The sequence below is a fragment of the Microtus oregoni genome, unplaced genomic scaffold, assembly GCF_018167655.1.
Source record: "Microtus oregoni isolate MIOR12 unplaced genomic scaffold, Mior012 000024F_ref0000369, whole genome shotgun sequence".
NCBI classification, from domain to species: Eukaryota; Metazoa; Chordata; class Mammalia; order Rodentia; family Cricetidae; genus Microtus; species Microtus oregoni.
In genome coordinates, this window is record NW_024543083.1 from 12,511,891 (window position 1) to 12,537,540 (window position 25,650).

Below are 25,650 nucleotides of genomic sequence, written 5' to 3' on the forward strand. Positions count from 1 at the left end.
AAATTTATTTTTATTTTATGTTCATTGGTGTTTTCTCTGCATGTATGTCTGTGTAAGGGTGTCAGAAACCCTGGGACTGTAGTTACAGATATGTGTAAGCAGCCATGTGGGAACCTTGGTCCTTTGGAAGAGCAGCTAGTACTCTTAACCACTGAGCTATCTCTCCAGGTCTAAACTTGACCTTTAAAAATCTATTTGCTGAGCCGGGCAGTGGTGGTGCACACCATTAATCCCAGTACTCAGGAGGCAGAGGCAGGCGGTTCTCTGTGAGTTTGAGACCAGCCTGATTTACAAAGCAAGTTCCAGGATAGGCTCCAAAGTCACAGAGAAACCCTGTCTTGAAAATAAGCAATATCAAAAATCTATTTCCTGAGCTGGAAACATGACCCATGCATAAAATACTTGTTATGTAAGTGTGGTTACCTAAGTTTGAATCCTCAGAACCCATATAGAGCTTGGACATGGTGACCTTCACCTGTAACCCCATGCCAAAAGGAGAAACAAAGACACGTGAGTCCCCAGAACCCAGTGGCCAGCTAGCCTTGTATGTGCAATGGTGAATGAGACACAGGTGGAAGGCTAGAGCTAACACCCGAGGTGTTGGTGACTTCCACAAACACACTTTGGTACACATTCACCCCATTCTCTGTTTCTCTGTCTCTCTCTTTCAAAATTAATTAAAATCGTCCCTGTGTATAAGACCTTCCATTTCTAGTAGGGAGTAGCATCTGCTGACCGCACCATAAGCAGATGGATTCCAGACACAAAGAACAACCAGCAGGCTAACTGAAGTGCTCTTGGCCGCAGGGGTTCGGGAGCCCTCTGGGAGAGTACTGGCTGGGGAACGAATTTGTCTCACAGCTGACCAACCGGCAGCGCTATGTGCTTAAGATCCAGCTGAAGGACTGGGAAGGCAACGAGGCACACTCGCTGTATGAGCACTTCTACCTCTCCAATGAAGAGCTCAACTACAGGTAAGTAAGCTGTCACTGAGAAAAATCCAGAAACTAAGAGCCACGCTCATCCAAACACGATGCAGAACTGTTCCGTATTGCACGGCTCTCTCTTAGAGGTGCTGCACTGCTCCCTTTAAAAACTCTAGTAATATAACTCCCTAGTGTCGCACTTGTCTAGCATGGGCAAGACCCACAATTCAGTTCCTAGGAGACAGATGAGAGATAGACAGGCAGAGGACAGACTTCTAACCGTGGTCAAACAACATGCAGGAAACTGTGAGGGTGGTTTTGTAGCTGTTGCTTTCCTGTGTGTGCATGGAAGACAGCAAGCAATTAAGAGCCCCATGTAGAATTAGGGAGCACAAAATAGCCCTTTGATATGTATTTTGTATAACAGCAGACATGCTGTTTTCTTCCCAAAGGTATTAACTTAGACCCCCCCTCCCCCTTTCTGAAGTTTAAACAGTTGTGTTCGATTCCAAATTAAAGAGCAGAAAGCACACCTGAGTCCCAGTGCCTCCTTAGTGGCTCATTCCCCCCTAGCCCCCCATCTGACAACAGTAACCAAATGCTCCAAGGGCACGGGCAGCCCTGACTACACACTCTGCTGTAAAGCATGGGTAGGAGGAGATCAGCAAGGACGACCAGAGCCACGCATGAGGTTGTGGCGTCAGTGTGTACAGCATGCTCTCAAATCCAGGTTCCACAGGGGTGTTGGGCAGGAAGGGCGGGATGGTCGCACCAAAGAAACAGATGGAAGCACAGCTGAGGACAGGCATCCCAAGAATGCGGGCACCTGTTGCCTGTGTTCTTCACAGAGCACGTAGCAAAGCTACTGAAGCCACAGAGGGTGAGTGACGCACAACAGGCACTCCACAAACAAAGCCATGGCCCACAGTGCCACCTCCACGTCAGTGGCGCCCAAGCCTGTGGAGAGGAAGCCTGACTACGACGTCCTTGGCTGGTGTCCTGCGGAGGTCACAGTGGACAGCACAGGGAAGCCGGCTCAGAGTCTGGGGCCTGACCTGAGAGCTACGTGCTACCCAGAGCAGCCTGCTATTTACAGACAGTGGGTGAGGATTCAGAAGCTGTTTTCAAAACAGACCAGGTCTAATGTGACTTTGGAACAGTTGGGGAGGCACTCAGTGACCTTCTAGCACAGCTCAGGCTTCTCTGGAGCGGGGAGATGAATGGGAGGAGAGGCACTGTCCCTGTCCCCAGCAGGTCGCACCTGACGGCAGAGCCTAGCAGCCACGATTCTGAGACACACGTGCTCTTCATTGTGCTAATTCCAAACTAAACATTTCCTCCACTGGCAGCAGCTAGGAATCTACAATAGAGGAATTAACTTTTTTAAAGATGAAAGAAACACAGAAATGAAGAATTAGCTTGTTTACATAAGGAGATTTTACTAAATGGGTCAGCACCCTTGCACACTGACATAATAAAAATATGTTAAGCTTTGGAAATGCAAACACAGTTTGAATATGCTATTTGAAAAGAAAACCTGCTGGTTTTGAGGCTTAATTTATTTTGAAATGTAAAACAAATAGTCTATAAAAACTCGCTACAGTGATTAGCAGGACGATAACATGGTAGGTGGGGCACGATACAACGTAGAGTGGCTGAGGCACACACCTCACTGTGCTTCTCGCCAACGAGAAAAGGCAGAAAATTGAAAGTGTATAAGAAAGGGGTATATAGCGATTGGATAATTAGTTGGTGGGCCTGCCTGACACCCCCCCCCCCGCCACCCCAGGATTTATGGAGCCCAAGCTGGTCTTGAACTTTCTATGTAGCCAAGGATGACCTCAAACTCCATATCCTCCAGCCTCCACCTTTAAATGCTAGGATTACAGGCATGGGCACTGTCATGGCCAGTTCATGGCTGTTCTTAATAACAGATTTGAAAGAATGCTTGTATCTGGTAGGCTTCCAAAGGATTTAAAATTGAACAACCTTTCAAATAGAGACTAATAAAAATAACTTTCTCTCTTATATTACTTGCCTTTGGGGGACACTTAATGAGTCCCCTGAGTATTGACCTTTCAAAGAAGACAAGAGACTGAAAAGGAAGACAAGCCTTAAGGGGGGGAGGGGAGCTGCTGCGGGGTAGCACATATCCGGCCTGCCTAGGCTTGAGGAGAAGGACCGGAAAGAAACGTGTTTCAGAATCCCAAATACCAAAGAGCTAGGATTCCACACACTGCATCCGGTGTCCTGGGTCTGCCATGAGCACTCACTGTATATACCTGTGGCAGAGCCCTGGGCAGTGGTCCCTCCTCTCTGCCTGTCCCCACATGAGATTCTGACAACTGAATCCCGAGGTGCTTGTTGGCAAGGGCAGAAAGTTTTACAAAGAAGAGTACATTTAGGGGCTCAAAGGATATTTCCCGGTCACCACTGCAGGGATTCCCCTTATGGCAAGTCGGCGCAGAGCCTCTTCTGTCTAGATCTCATCATGTCATGGCGTTTAGCATGCTCGTCTCCCAGAGCTGGGCACTGGCATGCCAAGGCACCAACATGACATCCTTGCAGCCTTGCTACCATGTGAAACCCAGCTCTGGCCTGCCGTGCACCCTCTGCCCACAGGCACTTTGCAACAGTGATATAATAGTCTACAGAACTGTATGTTCTAAATGGGCATGCTGTACATGTCTAAGTCCAGCACTTGGGAGGCTTAGGCAGGAGACTGCCATAAGTTCAAGGTCAATTTGGACTGTACAGTGAGTTCTAGGCCATTGAGAGCTATAGTGTGCAACCCTGTCTCAAAACCAAAACATTAAACAAATGATTACACTTGTCCTTTTTCTTAGACTTCCCTTGTTGGCACAGTTGCCTGCTGCCAGCCACACTTTGGCTATGATCAGGTGTCTGAGCACTGACACTGACTCCCTTCCTAACAGGGAACAGTTTATTATACCAGTGTTCAGAATCAAGGCAAAGCAGCTGCAAGGATTTACTTTCTTTCTTTCTTTCTTTTTTTTTTTTTTTTTTTGGATTTTTCGAGACAGGGTTTCTCAAGGATTTACTTTCTATACAGCACCGGAAATCTATCCCAAACTCAAGACCCGCTCTTTATCTCCTAGTCTCTCCATCCTAACTCCCACCCGTTCGGGACACAGAGAGGGTATCCGGGCATTCCAGCATTCCAGAACCCATTCCACAGGGACTGTGGTTAGGGGTCTGTAGGGACACCGCTTTGTGCTGCAGTCCCCCCTCGCCCCCGCACCCCACAACTGCTTCTATTTATCTGGAGGCACTAGGAAAATGAATACAAAGCCCCACCAATCCCTGCTGATACTGATGCAGCAATGTGTTGAAGTCGTCACGAAAACATCCCTCTTGGTCGGAGGGTTTGATGATAAGTTGGTTCCTGTTTATACCAGTGCAAAATATTTTGTACAGAGTAGGCACTGGAGTGCACTAGCCGGCCTGAGTGCCTTCTGTAGAATGGAATTCTTCACCATGAGAAATTTTCCACTACGGGGAATCAACAACCCCAGCCAGTGACAGTTTTTATTTTTTTCCTTTGCACGTTCCAGGATTCACCTTACGGGACTTACAGGCACCGCAGGCAAAATAAGCAGCATCAGCCAGCCAGGAAGTGATTTTAGCACAAAGGATTCGGACAATGACAAATGCATCTGCAAGTGTTCCCAGATGCTCACGGGAGGTAGGCAACTCTTCCTATTTGTGTTGGCGAGGAGCAACTGCAGAGCCTAGAAGGCTGGCCGTGTGGCGCTCAGACTGGCATGGGGACAGTGGCCTTACTTTCATGAGAAGACATGCTAGCTGGATGTCAGTACACTGTTTTTTCTCCTTTTGGCCCACGTGTGAAGTGAGAACGACATGGAGCTGGAGCTGTCACTAGGCCAACAGTGTGTTCTCAGGACTCTCTGGAGTGAGCCCGGGAAATTAAGTGGATATGTGATATCCAGCGAGCTCTCCAGAGGCTGTGCTCACTGACCAGATGAAAGGGGGATGATTTAGCTCCATCTCACTTCATTTCTGTGTAACTGAGCATCTGGTCAAGGACTTCTCAGCTGTCTCTTTCTTCTCAAGAGAGAGTGGGCAGGGGAGAGCTCAGTGGGTAAGGGACCTGACACATAAACACGAAGACTGTGCTCAGGTCTCTAGGATCCCTGGGAAAAGTGGAGTATATGGTGTGCTCCTCAATCCCCGTGCTGGGGCTTGAACTCATGAGTTTCAGTTTGGTAAGAAACTCTAGCTCAGGTCTGGGAGATGGCTCAGCCCATAAGGTGCTTGTTGTCAACTGACAACCTGATTTGATCCCTGGGTGCCTCATGGCGAAAGGTGAGCACTGCTTCTCCCAAGTCATTTCCTGATCGCCACAGCAATGCTGCGGCATGACCCCACCATAAATAAATAAAATTTAATTAAAAAATAAAAAGGTAGGTTGCTGCTAAGATAAGAAAAAGATATGAGCTTGACTCACATGTACTCGTCAGTCAAGAATCCTCTGTCAACAGTAACAAGAAGATTTACTTGCAAAAATGAAATGAAATTCAGAGCTTAAAATTCCACAGAAGAACTAGGACCCTGGAGTTCATGGGAGAACAGAGTGGCCACTTGGCGGCATGAGTTGTCCCCATTGGTTGTAATTATTCAAAGGAAAGAATGCTACTGAACTCATTTCGGAAGGGGCAGACGCTCTCACCTCGCTGCAACAATCCACTTTAACATCAATGACAGGGCGGTGGGTTCTGGGGCTGTGTCACACTTAATCCCAAGTCCTGCTGCCATTCCCACACTGAGCCCTCTCTGGAGAGGCTGGCTGTTTCCAGACCACCCGTGTGCTGCTACTCCAGAGAGCAGGAGAACTGGTTCATAACCAAGGACACAATCTATTTATTTACCTAGTTCAAGATTTAGGGTCTGAGAATGGAGCTGGGGAGGAGGCAAGCAGCCAGGGAAGGAAAATGGGAGGTCTGGGCTGAAAGAGGCCACTTTCCAAGCCATGGGCGGGCCCGTGGGGAAGCTGGCCTGTGGAGGAGACATCTGCAGGATGGGGCATGGATGGTGCCTGAAGGTTAAGGCAGATCTGTTACTGACACTTCTCCACCTTCCAAGGGTTTTGTACAACACAGAGTCTTCTTATAGACCTCCATTTATCAGAATCATCAGCTAGGACTGTCTCCAGCCAGCAGGGTCCAGGGAAACAGCTGCACTCTATAGGAATTTAGAGAAGCTGCCCTAGTGTGTCCCACTTGCCCCGAGATAGCCTCTCAGTAGGTATTTCATCTACATTCTTTACTATCAATTCTTGGCATTGTTTTCTGTATTTAAAGACAAACATGAATACTATCACGCAATCTCATGTAATCGGTGTCTTTCCCACTTGAGGCTTAGAGATGATTTCAGATTAGTACACCATCCACGTTACTGCTTCATATGGCAAATCCTATCACCAACTCTGCTCCTATTTGTGGGATCCGGAGTGACCATGAAGAAGGTCCTTGCTATGCCTGACTCTCCCTTAGCACTCTTTCTTTTATTTTTTTTTTAAGATTTATTCATTTATTATGTACACAACATTCTGCCTCGATGTATGCCCGCACACCAGAGGAGGGCGCCAGATCTCAGTACAGATGGTTGTGAGCCACCATGTGGTTGCTGGGAATTGAACTCAGGACCTCTGGAAGAGTAGTCAGTGCTCTTAACCTCTGAGCCATCTCTCCAGCCTAGCACTCTTTCTTATAGCCTTAAAGTTTCTTTTTCCCTAGCTCCATGGAGCACTGGGCACTTGGCTTCTATTCCAACCAAAACAATTTGATGGAGGGGAGTGGGAATCGTTTGGTCCATCCTGCTGTTAAGACTCCTATATATACCTCCAGTTTCACCATGTCTTCACCCCACCAATGTAGTCATGGATGACAGCCAGGCTTCTCACACAGCACTGACCAACATTTCTCCATGTTGCAAGGCTTCTGCACAAAAGGAGCTAGAAGGTGTGTAAGAACACATGCAACAACGAAACTGTGACCGCACAGGTGTGAAGTGTGTGTCTGGGGAGTGAGGAGTCAATGTGGCTCTTCTGACCCGTGAGGGTGTGTATGCACCTTCTTTGAAGCCAAAAACTGATGAGCACACCTGAGCCCTCCTCCCCGTGCTGACACAGGTGCCACCACCCACTCCTAATTCCTTCTGTTTCACTTTCACAGGATGGTGGTTTGATGCATGTGGTCCTTCCAACTTGAACGGACAGTACTACCCACAAAAGCAGAGCACGAGCAAGTTCAATGGTATCAAGTGGTACTACTGGAAGGGGTCCGGCTACTCGCTCAAGGCCACGACCATGATGATTCGGCCGGCAGAGTTCTAAACGCCTCCTATACCACCAGAAGAGTGGACTGTGTCCAAAGATTAACCCAAAGCACTGAGAGACACCGATGCACAGCAGTTCCTTTCTCCATCAGGAGGATCTCTGTGTGCTAGACTGAAGAACAACACTTAAGCCTGCACCAGTAGCCAACTCAAGGCAACCCACAGGCACTGTGGTCCAGAGAAACACCTGGGGAAGGTGGCGTTGAGGCTGAGAACCAGGGGACAGCATGCAGACTGCCACAAGGAAGGATGCTACGTGAGAGTTCATCAGTCAGTAACTGGAAAACAGAACTTAGAGAAGATAATCTTGGAATCACCTCCGAGCACGCGTATAGATTGTAGGGATATGCAGCACAGCTGTCACGGTGACAGACTGTATCCCCTCACCACGGCAGCGAGTATTCAGATTCTCTAAGTGCTGGCTACAGGTTAATATCTGGAGAAGCACAGTGCATTGTTTTCCTCTTAGGTGCCTTACATTTTCATTTGAAAACAACACATTTACCCATCTTCGACGGCTTAGTTTTTAATGGCTGGATATTACTTCCTACATGGTGCAAGTGCCCACCTATCTGGAATTACCATCAAGCGGGTGCCACGCTGGTGTATGTGGAGACTGTACTATTTTGTTTTCCGCCTGGCTGATAAATATGAAGGTATTTTTAGTAATTAAATATAACTTATTAGTTGAGGTGTTATGTTTAATTTTTATGATAACATTTACAATTCTGTTCTTTGGTGTCACATACAAAACAAACCCCATGCCTCATGACAAGGAAGATTGCTTTTAGTGAAAAAAAAACACTACTTCATGATGACGAGACCTCACCTCTGGGTTAGTGTATTCTATCCCAAAGATCTGCTCCCTAGTTTAAGAAGATATGTTTTAGAAAATGAAACTAAGTCTTGATTTTTGTGGTTGAGGGAAACCATCCCACTTGAGACAAAACCGAAGAAGTGTTTGAGAATGCAAAATCAAACTGTCCTGCTCATAGTATCACCAGAGGCTTTTAGAAAGTTTCAGAACACAACTTGATGCTTGGAACCGTTGAACCCTAATTCCTCGTGTCCTAACTTCTCGGAAGCTTGCAGAGTGCTGTCTCTATCAATGAGCACCTGCACAAAGTGGTGAGATGCAATTTCTCAGGTGCCTTCCTTACCTGTCCATCTGCCCTTCTCTGTCCAGATTTGGTTTGGCTTTGTTTTTTACATTTCTCTAACCCCATGGTTCTCAAACTTCCTAATCCTGTGGTCCTTTAATACAGTTCCTTATATTTTGGTGACCCCCACAACCTAAAATTATTTCATTGCTACTTTATAACTGTTGCTACAATTATGAATCCTAATGCAAGTATTTGATATGCAGGATATCTGATAAGCTAACCCCCAAGGGGTTGTGACCCACAGGTTGAGAAACACTGCTCTAACCCATTTTCTTTCAGGCAGCCTTGGTGATAGAAACCCTCACACACTGCTCTGGGCTCCAGTCAATCCGCAGACGCGGGTGGCCAAGGCACCCTCTCTTCTGCCATGCTTCCTTTCCTACCAACTAACTCCAGAGTAAAGAACTCTTCCCTGCTTTCTGACCGCTGCTTCTATTATTACATTTAGGGAACACCGACGGGGCCAACATGGCTCTGTACCCAGTTAAAACATCTGACACCACAACAACATCCCACAGCTTCAGACAGCAGCAAGGTTCCTGAAGGACCACAATGACAGGAAGTGAGGTGGTAGACCCAGAACAGCACTCTGCATTTACATCAGTCTCTCGTGAAGGCAGGAAGAATTCCCAAAGGCAAACCTCCTGTGCGGCTCAGAATTATATACACTCTCTCAGGTCAGAGAATGGGAGGAATTCAGGCTTCTACTTTATACTTCGGCTCCTTACACAGTACTTTAAACAAACAAACTTACTGGGAAGAATATTTTTTTCTGTTCTTAAGAAAACATTTACAAAGTTGAAAGGAAATCAAAACAGTAATCTCAAAAATGAAAACAAAACAATGCAGCGAGCTAGATGACTGAGCGCCTGGGGGGCAGAGTTCAGCTTCCTGCTGGGTCCGGCACAGGGCCACTTGGACAGCTACGTAAGAGCACCGGGACAGCCAGAACGGCCACTGCCTTTCAGAGACTCATCTTCCCAAATGATAAACTGTCCCAAACCAGACAACATGTTTGGGAACAAAAGCCAACTTCTGTATAGCCCTGTTTCCAGTTAAACCTTAATTATTAGAGAAGTCAGAATTTAATTGGCAATTGTTTAGAATACTTAAAACTCCATAAAGGTAGAATTTAGGACAAACCTCAGACTAAGACCACATCACAATGCTGCTAGCAGGCCATGATTTTTATACCTGTCAATTTTATCTGTATTAGCATTAGTTTTAAGAGTTGTCTTTTATTTTTAAAATTTGTTTTCTAAAGTCCCACAGGCTTTCATAATTAAATTATTTTTTTTCTTTTTTCTTTTGGAGAAAGGTCTTACCTTATAGTCCAAGTTAGCAATGAACGTGCAGCAACCCCCCACAGTTCAGTTTCCCGAATCTGGACTGCCAGCGTAAGTGAACAAGCCTTTCCACAGTGACGTTTCTCATTGAGCTTTACAAGTGGTCCCATATGAGCTCACAAATCAGTCAACAGAGGCACTCACTTCTAGGGCAACATCCTTTTAGTCTGAGCGAGACCACCCTTAACCTAAGACACGGCGTTTCTTAGATCACCACACTGCATCTCCCACCACCGCACAGTGCTTACTCACCGGAGCTGCAGGGAAGGACTGAGAGAGTTCAAAGGGCTCCTCAGAAATCCAGTGACCCAACTCTAAAGACCACAGCACCTACAAGGGACACAACACACAGGGAACATTCATCACAGGTTGATTTGACTGTTGAGGGGCAGGTCAAAGTCACTTTGATTAGAACAAAAACAAAGTCCCCTGAAAGCCTAGCAAAGATGAACATTGCAGGCCTGAAACCCAGTCACCCCAATACTAGGGTGCTTTGGGAAGCTTCATGCTACCTACCTGTTACAGTCATTAACAAACACATATTAAAAAAACATCTTGCTATGTTTGGAAATGGGGGCCAGTACCCAGCTTCTGCTGCTGAGCTAAGATACCCACCAGAAGCAGAGAGGTTATCGAGGGTCACAATTCAAGGGCACAGTCCTTCATGGCAGGGAAATCAAGGCAGCAGAGCTTAGGTAGAGGTCACACTACACCCAAAGTCAGCGAGCAGGACGAATGCCAAATGCATGATCTTAGCTTGATTCTCCTTTTTATGTGGTATAGGACTCAAGTGTTGGGGCATAGTGTTGCCCTGGGTTAGGATGGGTTTGATCACTCAATGAACCCAATAAAGAACATCTCACACAGGCACAGACAGAGACTTATTTAAACAGGATAATCCTCACAAGTGTGCCTAAAGTTGGCCTCCTAGGTGATTTCATATCCTGTTAAGTTGACAAAACTAATTCAGTATCTTAATGAAACCAATATTTGAATGCTATCCTGCTTTTATATGAAATGCTGTGTGTTAGAAATATGTTTTTAATTCACTGTCCTCTAGAATCCTCCATAAACATCCCACGATTTTATGAATAAAAAAATGAAGTGAGGGCTGGGGCAATGAGTCAGTTGGTGAAGTGCATCCTGTACAAGCAGAAAGACCTGATTTCCAGCGGCAGAAGCTGTATGAAGGGGGCGTGAGGCACATGTGTGCTGCTGGGCTGGGTGGGGTGGTGCTCTGGAAAGGTGGTGGGGAGGATTGTGGGTGATGGCTCAGCACATGGCAGAAACCTGAGAGTCAGCGAGCATGTCTACAAGACAGGAGAAGCAGCTACGAGGGTGCTGAGCTCAAGACAATAAATGAGAGTGGAGGACACCATGGGAAAATAGCAGGGTGTTCACAGGAACCCTGCTCAAGGAAAATACCACATTTTCAATTAGCTCCCTGTGGTCACAGATATTTTGTCATTTAACTCCCTTTTTTGTTTTCTCCTTTTACTGTCCAAGTGACACTGGAGGGATAGGAAGAGGAGGAGAGAGGAAAGGAGGGGAAGAGAGGGAAGGGGAGAGAGGGGAGGGGAGTGAAGGAGAGGGAAGAGGAGCAGAGGGGAGAGAGCAGAGCAGAAAGATCTTAATAAGTTCAATAACTGGGTTAAAAGCATTCACGTTACACAGTGTTCCCCCACTGCTCTCAGCTGTCCTGGGCTATCTATCCTTTAGAGATACGCTATCAATACTGTGGGTCTCCACGACCTCATAGACTCAGCCCAGGAGATAAAAATGCAGTTTCCACATCAGGTCCATGTCAACATGTGGCCTGGGAGACTCCTGTGGTGGGAAACGTGGTACAGTAGTGAGAGGCCGGGAGTCAGCTGCAGAAATGTGTGTGGCACTCAAGTTCAAACTCAACCCACATTAAAATGTCAACTGAACCTAAACAACTTTGTGGAGGAATTCATTCTTTCTGACTTTACTCCTTTCTAAATGTTAAGAAAATAAAATCATAGGGCAGTCACAGTATGATTTTGTTAAGCAAATAGATAGAGAATAAGTATTTCACAGAGGGAGCAAAAAACGCTGATTTGATTTCATTAAAATCATAGAACCAGAGATACAGGAAAAACTTTGTGCTTTATCCCATTCTATTGGCAAATCCCTTTCTTTAGTTCAGTGCAATATTCAAAATGTGAGAATTCTGTGTTTCAGGATTCCAGGTAGGCTTGAGGAATCATCTAACCCAACCCCACATATTTCTTAGAAAATACTGAGTAAGACAAAAACAACTGAAAAATTATATGCAACACAGAGTGGGGCTGTATGCAAGTGATCAAATATTATTTATATATAAATCTTGGTAGGGGAAATGATCTCCAGGATCCACCTCAGCAAAAGCTCTACGTCATGCCATCAGCTGATACTAGACACTTTAGATAACAGAAATGACAGTGTTGACATCTGATCATCACTCATAAAGCCCAAACTCTGCTAATGAACTTAACGGAGGAACTATTTTCTTGCTTTATTTTTAGATATACCTAGATGATGTCCCATCATGGAGGGCTATGCAATTCACTCAACTACTCTGGGTACCAAGTTTCTTCTTCTTTTTAAAGATCTATCTAGGGGCTGGAGAGATGGCTCAGAGGTTAAGAACACTGACTGTTCTTCCAGAGGTTCTGAGTTCAATTCCCAGCAACCACATGGTGGCTCCCAACCATCTATAATGAGATCTGGTGCCCTCTTCTGGCCTGCAGGGATATGTGCAGGAAGAACCCTGTATACCTAATAAATAAATAAATAAATAAACCTTTTTTTTTTTAAAAAAAAAAAAAGACAGAAATTGTTTTAAAAAAAAACACACATATGGGTGTTTTGTCCACATGTATAGCTGTATACCTGAAGAGGCCACTGGATCCTATGGAACTACAGTTTTAGATGGTTGTGACCTGTCATGTGGGTGCTGGGACTCAAATCTCAGTCCTCTGGAAGAGCAGGCAGTGCTCTTAACCACTGAGTTATTCCTCCATGCCCTCCAAGTCTCTTCTTGTTTTACAGATTTCAAAAATTCTCGTGGGCAGTGTGAGGCAGTTTGGCTGCAGTTGGGGAAGCCAGAGTGGTGCTGTTATTAAATGCAAATGACGGCTATACATTATGAAGAGAATGCAGCTGAAATGTGACTGGTACAACCAAGTAAGCAGACTTTTAGTTCCACCAGGAACTTGAGGGGAGAAAGAGTGCACAGAAGAGACGGCATGACCAAACTCTGGAAAATGCAAAGCAGCCAGATAAATGGTGGCTGATTGAGGAGGGCAGAAACAAGTGTCTGGAGAAGCAAGGTGACAAGAAAATTAAAATCATTTTTTCAGAGTTCCAAAAGCTAGGGAATGTGGGGACAAGGGAACTGGAGGTAGAGAATAGTTCAAAGGAGTAACTCCTTTCCTGAAGCGAGAAGAGAGTGAAGGACACAGGAACAGTGTCCTTAGCAGGGGACAGGCAGTCTTTCTGGGGACACTTACCCAGAGAAACAAACCAAACGAAACAGAAAAAGTGAATTTGGCCCTACTCACCTTTCCACCCACAGGAGATGCTGGGCTCCAGCAGGCTGTATCCGCCCATTTTGTCCTCCCTGTGTCGGATATAGCCTTCCCAATCATAGAGCAGCCACAACAGGGACAATTAGATGAAAGGGGAAAAACAGGAGGTGGTGGGGGGGAGCACCAACAGAACGTTTGCCTGTGAGCCTGAGTTCTGAGAGAGCCAGAACAACCAAGAGATTCACCTGGATACTGGAACTGAAAGGTTCTCTGGTGAGTACATGTATCTGAGAGAGGAATGTTAGAACACATCTGCAGGAACTCTGGGAAGGACACTGATGAGTACATGTATCTGAGAGAGGAATGTTAGAACACATCTGCAGGAACTCAGGGAAGGACACTGGCAGTTCAGCATTAGTCATCAATTCAAGAAAATCAGGAAATTTCCAGAAATCCTGTGGATCCTAGTATATTAGTCAACCTAGTAGCCACGGTGTGCAAATGATGCTTCTAAGTACGTGTGTCTGCAGACCCACACACAAGGGTGTGAGCACTATGGTCAGAGGACACCTGCTGGTCCTGGGGACCGAGCTAAAAAATTTATAATATTTTTTAACAGTTTAAATATCTCAACAAAAAATTCTTTACTCACAAAATATTTCTTAAGCAGAGACCCTAAGTGAAGCTTCCTTAGTTTAATTTTCAGTATCTCAAAAAATGTTCTTAAAGAAGAAAATAAGCAAATTATTTTAATTAAAAGTGATGGTAGATGGCTTGGACTTACAAAAAAAAAAAATCTGTAAGAGAGACTTTTTTAGGTTGGGCTTGAGAAAGCAAATGGTTCCAATCAGTAATGATTAAGTGTTGACATGAAATACAGCATGAAGTTGATTCAACTCACTCGGCAGCACTGCTGTAGAGCAGGCTGAAACATTTAGAAACAGCCACTTTGGATGAACAAACTCACTGTAACTGTACTATAAAAACCGAGTTCACTCCGGAGTTCCAGATGACCAGCCTCCCTGGGCTCTGGGTTGGAGCCTGTTTAGAGAGAACAAATCTCCAGCTATTCTGTTAAAAAGTCAACTTTATGGGTTGAGGATGGAGCCCAAGCTGACGGACTACTTGCCTAGGCAGCAGGTAGGGAAGTTCGCGTGCTTGATCCCCAGTGTGGCATGAACAGGTGTGCTGACAGTAGTCTATGAGCTCAGGAGCTGGAGATAGGATGATCAGAGTTAAGGTCATCGCCAGCTACATAGGGAGCAGAAGGCTAGCCTGGGAGACCCTGTCTCAGAACACAATAAAATTCAGCAGCAATTGGCAATATGAGCTGCTTTAGGGTCCTAGGAAGAAAGAAGCAAGAGAGGGTCCTTGCCGTCTAGAGAAAACAACAGCTAACCATCTTCTTACCCATTCTCCCCATCAATTGTGGTTTAAGGGATGGAAGCATGTTTAATATTTTTAAGGCCAATAGAAGTAATTTATTAAACTGTTATTTGCTGCCAGGCGGTGGTGCCGCATGCCTTTAATCTCAGCACCTCGGAGGCAGAGGCAGGTGGATCTCTGTGAGTTTGAGGTCAGCCTGATCTTCAGAGTGAGTTTCAGGACAGCCAGGGCTACACAGAGAAACCTTGTCTTGAAAAACAAAAACAAACAAACAAACAAACAAAAACACCACAAAAAACAAAACGTCATTTTATAAAATCCTAAATTTCAAATTATAAAAATCTCCCTGCCAGATACCATAGAGTCTTAATCTCGATGATTAGGGTGGTTTTTCTCATACAACCAAAGTTAGAATTTGGACTACATACTTCATTTTGGCTGCTTCAAGGGTAATAAAGTTTGTGATTCTTCCCCAACCCGACAGTGTAAAGAACTGATTAAACACAGAAGACAGACCGCCTGGGACAAAGGGCAAGCTAGTTAATCCTTCACATATATAATATGTATCATCCATCTCTACCAACTGAAGAGTAACCAGGCAGTGAGGGAAACAGTGTGACAATGTAGTTATTTGTAGGTAACACTGAGCTTCAGGACAGATGCAGAGGGAAGTGGGAAGGAAAGGAGTGAGGGAGAGGGGAGAGAAGGAGAGGAGAGAGAGACCAACAGCTGAATTCTAATGACAAAGTAAATGGTTACTTATGTCCCATACACTTTGGAGCCAGAAAACAGGAGGTCTGGTCTTCCAAAGAACCCAGCTTGAACTGGCAAAGTTTCAAGGCAATAATATTTGTTCCAAAATAAGCTATCCCCCTGTATTTCCACCCTATCTTGCAACACCAAGAAATGCTTCCTATAATTGCAAAAAGTTATTTTTAAAGGTACAAGCAAGCACATTTAGAGGTGTAGTGCCTGCCACACTGCAATGATTTTTCAGGTAAAACTTTTAGTGGTAGCAAATGTTTCCAAATACAGTCAACTAAAGTGTGCCATTTAATTTGTCCACAGTGTGCACCCTTTCCAGTTTCAAAGCCGTTTGAAAAAAAGTTTTAGATAAATATAGTCAATATTTCCCTCATTTTAAAACTTTAGGTATATGAGTGCTTTGCCTACATATATGTCTGTGCTCCACGTGCATGTAATTCCCTATGAAACCAGAAGAAGGCGTTAGATCCCCTGGAACTGGAGTTAGAGGTGGTTGTGAGCCATAATGTGGGTGCTAAGAATCAAATCTGGGACGTCTGGTTAAGAGCAATGAGCCATCCCTTCAGCACCTCCCCCTGCTTTAGTTTGAAGACAGGCTCTCACTGTGTATTTATTAACGGCTGTCCTGTAACTTGCTATGTAGACCAGGTTGGCCTTAAATTCACCGAGATTTCCTTGCCTCTACCTCTTGAGGGCTGGGATTGAAGGCATGAGTCACCACACCTGGATCTAAACAAAGAACAATAACAAGAGCCTGACTGTGCTTGCAGTCTTCCCCATTTTCTCTCCAGCTGCCCTGATAATGACTGATGGGAGCTCATCTCCATGGAATCATCGATGACAGATATCACTAAAAAGCACCGGCAGGCACATGATCTCTTGTAAGGTTGCCAAGGCTCACCTAAATCATGACTTTAAAATCAGCTCCTGAAAGGTGTCAGAGTCCTTGCATAACAATGCTACATGATCATATTTGCTGACACTATACAGATGGTCTTCTATCCTGCTATAGATTGCTAAATGAGGCTTGGATTGTCATTTCTTACCCAAGGCCACACAGCTAGTAAGTGGCTCTTAGTAGGTTAGTATGAAATCCATGATCTTATCCATTTGCAGAAATACCATGCTAACGTTGAAGCTTGTTGATAATAAAAAAGATGACTCCAAGGTTACCTTTGGAATTAATATGGGCCATAAATTATGGAAGTGTTGAATTCATATTCAAAACTCTCCAACTGTGAGCATGAATCCCCCCTTGATTATGAACAATTCACTAAGGGTATTCAAGTCACCATCTCACAGCTGCTCGTGCTGACCAACGGAATCGGCAGGTGGAAATCACGTGGGAAACAATGCCTCTGTGTAACTGGCACCACGGAGAAACAGCTTATCTCCACCCCTAACGTGTCTACTTGGTTCTTGAGCCTTCCAACCCAAGTGCCCAGTCACAGCACTGGGCATAAGACTGTCTGGGAAGCCCACTGGACCAACGCCACCTCTGGATCATCAATCCCACCTAAATCAGAACCTGAATTTCAAGCAGCTTTTCTGTTTGTCTGTATCTGTACTTTTTCACTGCTGTGACAAACACCATGACCAAGATGATACTGCGTGTACATGGTCTTACGAGAGTTTATCATGGTGGGGAAGAAAAGGCCTAAAGGCAGGCAGCTAGAGCAGCGTCTGGGAACTCACATCTTGATCTACAAGGAAGAGTCAGAAAGAGCTAACTGGGAATGCTGGGAGTGTTTTGAAAACCACCCCCAGTGACATACTTCATCTAAGAAGGCTATACCTTCCAATTCTTTCCAAACAGTCCCACCCACTGTGGGACAAATCTATGAGTTTGGAGCCCAAATCCATGACAGCCATTCTCATTCAAACCAGCACATTCCACTCCCTGGCTCCCAAAGGCCCATGACCACATCATAATGCAAAATGCATTTAGTTCAACTTCAAAACTCCCCATAGTCTCAACGTCAGCCAATCAAGTCAATCTCTCAGCTGCAAGCTCCCGTAAAATCAAAAGGCACATCTCTACTTCCAACAATGACACAGAATATATATCGCCATTCCAAAAGGGAGAAAAGGAGGCAGACTGAGGAAATACTGGACCAAGGCAAGAACAAAGCCCAGCAGGGAAAACTCCAAATCCTACAGCCTGTGTCAGAAGCCAAAAGGCTTAGATGGCTCTGCCCTTCCAGCTTTGCTAACTGCAAGACACTTCTCTCTCTTGAGCTGGTTCTCCTCCCTATTTGTAGCTCTCTTTAGCAGTGCTGAGGTTTAGGGCATGGTTTTGGCACCGCTAACATCTTGGGGATCTCAGTGGTTTTCCTTAACCTAGAAAGAAGACTCCGCAACCCCTTTATTCTTTTATCCTTCACGGCTCTGAAGTCAGAAGCACAGGGATGACACTGGCAAGTTTGGCTGCCTGTATAGGATGGAGCCTGGCTTCCTTGAACTACATCTGTAGCAGTTGAATTCCTTAGGCCTTTACACAAGTTGGAAGCTTGGCTGGGTGGGGTCTTGCACTGAAGGCACCACTCCTTTATTCCACCTTATATCAGGCCTTTCTTTATCTCTTTCATTATAAGCCCTGTCTTCAACATTAAATTTCCAGATGCTCGTTTTCTCCTAAAACTGTACATTTTGTCTGTATTTCTGCCACACTTGCTCTTTTTCATTGTAGGTGTGCATAATGACTACACGACAGAGTCAGTATTAGACTGTCTCGAAATCTCCAAGAAACTCAGTTCAGTCTTAGGACAAGGGTGGAAAGTTGCTCTCTTTACCAAAGTGTCACAAGAATGGTCTCTAGCCCAGCTGCTAATACTGCTCCCCTCAGAATCCACCTGAGCTAAACCTCCACAGCCAGCATTTTTCTCAGCACTGATGGCACATTCAGCACCTCTTACGGTGCTCAACTATTCTAGTCCAAAGAAGCAAAGTCCTTGTCATCATTGTTGTCTTTGTCTTTTATTATTATTGTTGTTGTTCAAGACAGGGTTTCTCTGTGTAGCCCTGGCTGTCCTGGAAATCACTCTGTAGACCAGGCTGGCCTAGAACTCAGAGATCCGCCTGCCTCTGCCTCCTGAGTGCTGGGATTACAGGTGTATGACCCACTGACCAGCTTTCCACCCTCCTCCCCCAAAGTCTTTTACATTCTTCCAAATAAAAGCATGACCATACCTGTCACACAAATACCCCACTTCTGATCCTAACTTCTATCGCTGCCATAAAACACCATGTCCAAGGCAACTTATTGAAGGAAGGGTGTCTTCGGGGATTAAAGTCCCAGAAGAATAGGAGTATATCACCATCTTGGTGGATAGTGTGGCAAGCAGGATGGTGTTGAGGCAGCAGCTGAGAGCTTACATCCTTATCCATAAACAGGAAGCAGAGTGAGACCCATGGGAAACAGTGTTAGTCTTGAAACCTCAAAGCTTTTCCTCTAGTGACACAATTCCTCTAACACGGCCACACCTCCTAATCTTTCCAAACATTTCCACCAGTTTGGGACCAATTATTCAAACATGAGTCTACGGCTAATTTTCATCCTGAACCACCACACTGTCATATACAAAAAAATCGCAAAAAATGAAGTTTAATGATATTTAAAATTGAGAATACAAACAATTAATCATCAAAAATAAACAACTCTTTTCCTGTTAAAAAGATATTAAGAGACAGACTAGATTCCAGATGGTGAGAAGAAAACAATTTGCATATTGACAGATAAGCTTTTTTATGTGTGTCTTAGGGCTGCAATTGCTATGATGACACACCATGGCCGAAAGAAAGTTGGAGAGAAATGGGTTCATTTGGTTCACATGTCCACATTGTAGTCCATCACTGAAGGAAGTCAGGACAGGAATGCAAGCAGGGCAGGAACCTGGAGGCAGCAGTTGATGCTAAGGTCATGGAGGATTGCTGCTTACTGGCTTGCTCCTCATAGCTTACTCAGCCTGCTTTCTTATAGAACCTAGACCAGCCCAGGAATGGCACCACCACAATGGGCTGGGCCCTCCCCCATCAATAACCAATTAAGAAAAGGCCCTTTGGGGCTGGAGAGGTGGCTCAGCAGTTAAGAGCATTGGCTGCTCTTCCAGAGGACCCAGATCCAATACCGAGCACCCACATGACATCTTACAAATGTCTGTAATTGCAGTTCCAGGGGCTCTGACACCTTCACACCAGTGCACATAAAATAAATTTAAATAAATTATTTAAGAAAAAAAATGTCCTTCAGACCTATTTTAGGGGGCATTTTCTCTATTTAAGTGTGCTCCATTCAGATAACTCTAGCTATATCAGGGTGACATAAAACTAGCAGCACAGAAAGTGTGACTTGTTGAGACAGGGTTTCACTATGTTGTCTGAGCTGCACTCAAAGTCAAGCTCCTCCTGCTCTGACGTCTGCATGCTGGGATTCCAGGTGTGTACAACCATGTCCGGATATCTCTGCATATCCCTCACCAGCTCACAAGAGCAGAGCTTGATCACATGGAGCACTTGGACTTGATCTGATCAGCTTGGATTTTACCCAGTCCTTTCCAGTTCACTGAAATGAAAATGAGGTACTCTGAGATCCTAAGACTAAACTGCTCAGTCATAGTCACTTTTAAAATAAGCTAAGCTGTGACCAGGGTGACCCAGCATTTCACCACTGGACTTGATGTCAAATCCAAACATCTTTATAAATAGCATGAGCACGTACTTTCCTTATCAGAATAAAAACAATGAAATAACTATAACAAATTCCTATGTAACTAAAATAAATAGCAGAAACATCACTTCACAGTATGAAATAAGAGCACAAGATACTATGACCAAGGAGACAAATCTTTGAACGCTACGGTTACCAAGGGAAACACTAGATTTTATACTACTTTTAAAAAATGAGCACCAAGTCACAACCTTTGCTCCATCAGAGGGAAAGAGAAATTCTCTCACTTATAAAAACAATCACTGGGTTCCATCTCTGACTGAGAGAACCTGAGAGAACGCCAGAGAGAACCTGACCACCTTTAAGTTACCTGACAAAAGTACTCTTTATGGGGCTTGTGGGGTGTGACTTGATGGGAGAACACTTGCTGGCATGTGTAAGGTCTTGTGAAAAGAAGGAAGGGGTGAGGAAAGAAGGACTGAGATGTGTCCTGCTAGAATAAAGAATACCAGAATGTCTGGAGTCCTCCATAAACAAACACAACACACAAACACCACTATCAGTGAAATTCACTGTATGCATGCTCTTCTTTCTTGTTCTGTTGGTACTCAACACAACTCAAGGGAAAATCACTCCTGTGGCATTGAGTGATGCTGTCTTGGCTTGCTTAGTATCTGAGGTGTGGCCCGCTGTGGAGGCTTGAGGGGGAAGAGCAGGCCAAACTGAGGACAGAGCCCTGCACTCTCCTGCACCGATGATCGCATTCTGGTCTGAGTATGTCAGAACAAAGATCTGCAGGGGTTGTGTATGGCCTGAGATGGCCAGAGGTTGATAAATGTTTAGGTATGCAGAATGTTAATATTCTAGCAGAGATATACTACAAGCTCTTATTTCATTTTCAGTGAACAAGCTCACACTGAATGTATCCTTCTCATTCTCTGACAAAAGGAAGCCCAAGATGTTGGTTTTAGTTTAGTTTAGTTTTTGATTCTGCAAAATGTATTTTTTCTAAGTGAACTGTAAGAATCAGACATAAAATGTATCGCACAGTAAAATGAGGGAGGTTGTCAGCTATAGTTTTAAAAACAGTACAAATGTCTTGAAAACCAAGTGTTTCTTCTATCAGCCCTCCTCAAAGCTGACGTCGGCACTCAAGTCTCATCCACAAAGGTACTTAAGAGCGGACTAGCATAGTTCAAGTACAAATGCTCCCAGGCAATCTACTTTCACTTGTGGATAAAGTTCAGAAACCCTGAAAGTGTGGACAGCCGACAGCATCCCAGTGTCACTGGCATGGATCTGAATGACAGATGGCTAGAGGCAGCTGCTGGAAAGTTCCAGTTAAATCAAATTACGGGTGAATTTTCCAATGTGTGCCAATGGATAAAATATTCCAAGCTATTAACAAAAGTAAGACTGATCGAGTCATCAGAAATTGGGCTGGAGGTATAGCTCAGTGCTCCAGAGCAAGCACACAGCCAGGTACTCAGTACAACGGAAGGGGAGGGAGGGAGGGAAGGAAGGAAGGAAGGAGGAGTAAGAAATCATCTCTGAACCTGCAACGAAGAGCAGACATGAAAAGAGAGCACTGCATCTTCTAGAACTGGTGTTACAGAAGGTTATGCGCCACCATGGGGGGAGGGGGGGCTGGGAACTTAGACCAGGTCCTCTGTGAGAGTGGCCAGTTCTCCTAATGCAGAACCATCTCCACTCACTGAAGGATTTTCTAAGAGTGAGTGCTGAACTTGGATTTCAGTTTAAGGTGATGTCCCAGAATCTCAATCATAGTGAGAGATAACCAAGCCCTAGATATTAAATCTGGCATCAGTGGCTTTTAGTGAAAATGAAGCATAGAAAAACAGTGTGGTCCCTGTGTCCATGATACTGTCAAAGGGACAGGGACAAGCTGAGTGAAACTGAGTGCCTCCATTTACCAACTGTTGGTCTAATTTGTTGAGACTATTTGCCCAATACAGAAACATGTACTTTAAACCTTACTGTAACCCGGGGCTATTTTCATAAAATAATAAAGTGGGTGTGTTTACAATGTGCAGTAACATGTCCTTCCTGATTCCCCTTGCTTTTCCTAGGAGCTGGCCCAGCCTAGGCCTTATTCTTCCTCTGGGTCTTCATTGCACAATGATTCCATGACGCTAAACTTCTCTCTCATATTCATTCTCTCTCTCTCTCTCTCTCTCTCTCTCTCTCTCTCTCTCTCTCTCCCTCTCCTTGAATACCTGATAGGAAATCTCCAGCATAATACATACATAATTCAGAGTTTTCTATTGTCCCCACTACCTTGGTATGTTCATGTTTTTCTCCCTTGCTATCCCCATGGTAACAACCATGTTGTTTCAATAAAACTGTAAGAGTCACTTTGTTCCCTCTACTCCCTCACACAACACACTGTCAGATCTGTGGCATCCAATCGGCTGCAGACCAGCTTTCTACACTCTACCTGTACTACAGGTGCCTTGTCATGGCCAAAGCTCTCTATCCACAAGCTGTGCTATAACTCCCCTTGTCATGGCCACGGGCATTTCTCTCTGGATCATTCTACCTGCCTGCTGCTGGTGGCTTTGTTTCTGCTCTAACCTCCCTGAAACCCATTCAGGGCATAGGACAGACAGACAAAAGCCTCCCATCTAGCTGGAATAGTTCCCATCCTTCTGCAGTGACCTATGAAGCTACAGTTGGTTCTAGATCACCTTAAAGAAAAAGGCCATGATGGTAGAGCTTTTCTCATGATGAAGCCTGTGGTGGTGGTTCACGGTGTCTTCTCTCTGAGATTACGGCTCTGACTCCAAAGGCCACCACTTGTCCCTCCCAGATACATTTATCCACTGTTCTTATCAAGGTAAATGCCAAGGACCTCATTTTCCAGGGGAATCATGTGTCTGTTTTTTAATCTGTTCTCAATCATGGGCAGTTTGTGCCTCCAGTGTGGAAAAAGGACTCTAGGATCCTGCCAGAGGGACAAAAAGATGACAGGATTAGGGAAGGGCTCCAGACAGAATCCTTATTGAAGTGGTCCATGGCCAGTTCCCTGTGGAAAAAGCGTGTGGGCACAGCACAGGGACAGAAACAGACGGACTCTACAGTTTTACCTTGGTAGAGAGAATCTATATAATTTCGTGGTGAAAATCTGCAAGTCAGGGATGTGCTAAGATAAATGATCATTGCCTTGGAACAAGGCCTTTCTGAATACTGCTTCAAAGACCCATGCTGGAGAGCCAGATAAGCTACTCTGCATTGTGTTTTCATCTGGGTACGTGTTTAAATATGCAGTTTCTATGCTGCAAAACACTGCAGGGCCCCGTGAACTGGCACATGTGCAGTTCTCTGCAGCCTGCAGTCCTTCATGCACTAACCCGAGGCAGGGGTGAAGTCTCTCTGGAGCAAAGCCTGTGAAAGCTCAAGGGTTCCAGAACTACTCAGGCAGATCCCGGGGAGCTTGACGTCTCTGCCTGCCAGGTGTGGCCAGACTAAGCCAAGACTGCGTGTGCAGCTAGAGGAGCTAGGCAAGCTCTGGGTGCAGATGTGATAGGCTAGAGCAATCTGCTTAGCCTTTCACCCTTAGAACTTATCAATGTAAGGCTCAAGAAGAGAGGGTGTCCAAGATGCCTCGTTCTGAAGAGCCTGTCTTCTGAAGGGAGGATAAGATACTGAGCAAGCAGAAGGCAGACCTGGGTCTGGGAGCTCTCAGCTTTGGTTCCAGAATAAGTAGCAGTGAAGTGAGTGTTGTGAAGTGAGAGACTCAGACACATGAGTGACAGGCTTTGTTCTGGAGCATTTTGATTCCATCCTAGATGCCAGTAAACCAAGGGGAGAGAGAGCCCCATCTTGATCACATCACCCCAACGTGGAGACTCATTCCATTCTTTCTGAACCAGAAAGCACTTGATTATTTACTGTACATTCCTTGAAAATTAGTAGGAATATTTGGATTTATAGCTGATTTAACATTTATAACCTCTTATCAAGCTTTGTTTGTGAACTGTTTAGACCTGGCATCTTAAAATATGAGATAGGTTGAATTCTCCACGGGTGCCAGTGTGATTCTGACTAGAGACAGAAAGAACTAGAGAAGGGAAGGACTGGGGTCACAGGACACTCTGCTAGCTGTTAGTGACCACAAGCAGGTGAGAAGGCTGGCAAGAACAGCAAGCAAGGCGCCAGGTGAGGAGAACGTTTGACGCAGCCTGAGTCCTGATGGACACTTGGTCACATCAGCTTATTTTCTGTGGGGTCACTCCTGTTCTCCCACGTACAGGAACCAGCAGCACCAGCCATGGTCCTATCTTACTTATATGTCAGACGATTCAGTCATGAACTCAGAGAAACATGGATTGTTGACTTTTCAGAAAACAGAACACTGAGGAAATTAACTGCTTTGTGAGCATGCAGGAAATCATTAGCAAAGTTCTCAAATAGAAAAATAATGGAAGACTAGGCAAAAATTCACACTGAACTGTTACAAAATCACCAGGAGCTTTTGTGACGAACTGGCCAGAGGCAGCCATCTGACTTTGAAGGACGGCAACAGTGGTCTTTCACAGAGGTTTCCTGAGAACACTATACAAACCCTGAAATAAAAACATTCTCAGAAATGTTTTCCTTGGAGCTAAGTCTCTGATGCTAGCCAAAGAGAATATTTTAAGAATCCCCCAACTACACTGGAGATGGAGTTAGAGGAAAGCCCATGGAGGGTGAGGACTTTTGACAGCAAGGTCCATGTCATCTTTCAGGATAGAGTATGAAAACTCATGAACATGAAGGGAAGCCGCAACCTGTGAAGGCTGTAATGTTATCTATGACTATATGCTGCCTGGAGATGCAAATTAAGTTGGATGTTAAACTAGAAATTTTGGCCACTGATCTTCCTAATGGTGGCAGCAACCATCTCTCTCAAATAAATATATTATGTTGGTATTGACTCCTTTTCAAAATTCAAGGAGGAAATCTAGGGAGATGGTTTGGTCAGTAAACATGGACCTTGCAAGGGTGAGGACCTGAATTTAGACCCCAGAACTCAAGTAAAACACTAGGTACAGTGGTGGTGCACATCTGTAATGCCAGTCACGGTGAGCTGGGGGGTAGAGATGGGCAGACCTCTGGAAGTTCATGGGCCGAGAGTCTGACAACTTGGCAAGGCTCAAGGCCAATGAGAGACTCAAACAGAAGTTAGAAGGTACCTGGGGAACAACACCTGAGGTGAACCCCACATATGCACCATGCATGCGCGATCATACGTGAACACACTAATGTAAGCAAAGCAAAACAATGGAATAATATAAATGCAAGAAGGAAGGCTGTGCAAGAAGAGGTAACCCCTGCCTTCTTGTTGAAGACTGGTATAACTAGAGAAAAAGGCCTGGTTAATTTCTTGACTTATTCCTGAAGGTTAACCCTAGCAGTATCGATAGGCATGTGCTGGTAGAGAAGGGAGAAGCCGGCAGCTGTTACAATATGCAGAGTTCCCGGAAC

The 25,650-nt window shown here is 45.0% G+C and overlaps 2 protein-coding genes across 4 annotated transcripts in view; one reads left to right on the forward strand and one right to left on the reverse strand.

Moving 5' to 3' along the window:
- Angpt2 (angiopoietin 2) overlaps positions 1–7,999 on the forward strand; it is a 53,123-nt gene extending 45,124 nt beyond the window's left edge. Inside the window, exons 7-9 of the mRNA XM_041673788.1 lie at positions 808–974; positions 4,502–4,632; positions 7,142–7,999. Of these exons, the coding sequence (XP_041529722.1) occupies positions 808–974; positions 4,502–4,632; positions 7,142–7,302 (459 nt within the window). The 3' untranslated portion in view covers positions 7,303–7,999. The remainder of the gene's footprint in view (positions 1–807; positions 975–4,501; positions 4,633–7,141) is intronic.
- Mcph1 (microcephalin 1) overlaps positions 1–25,650 on the reverse strand; it is a 204,082-nt gene that overhangs the window by 107,321 nt on the left and 71,111 nt on the right. For all 3 annotated transcript variants that reach the window (XM_041673787.1, XM_041673786.1, XM_041673785.1), the window contains one exon: positions 10,066–10,143. In XM_041673787.1, the coding sequence (XP_041529721.1) occupies positions 10,066–10,143 (78 nt within the window). The remainder of the gene's footprint in view (positions 1–10,065; positions 10,144–25,650) is intronic.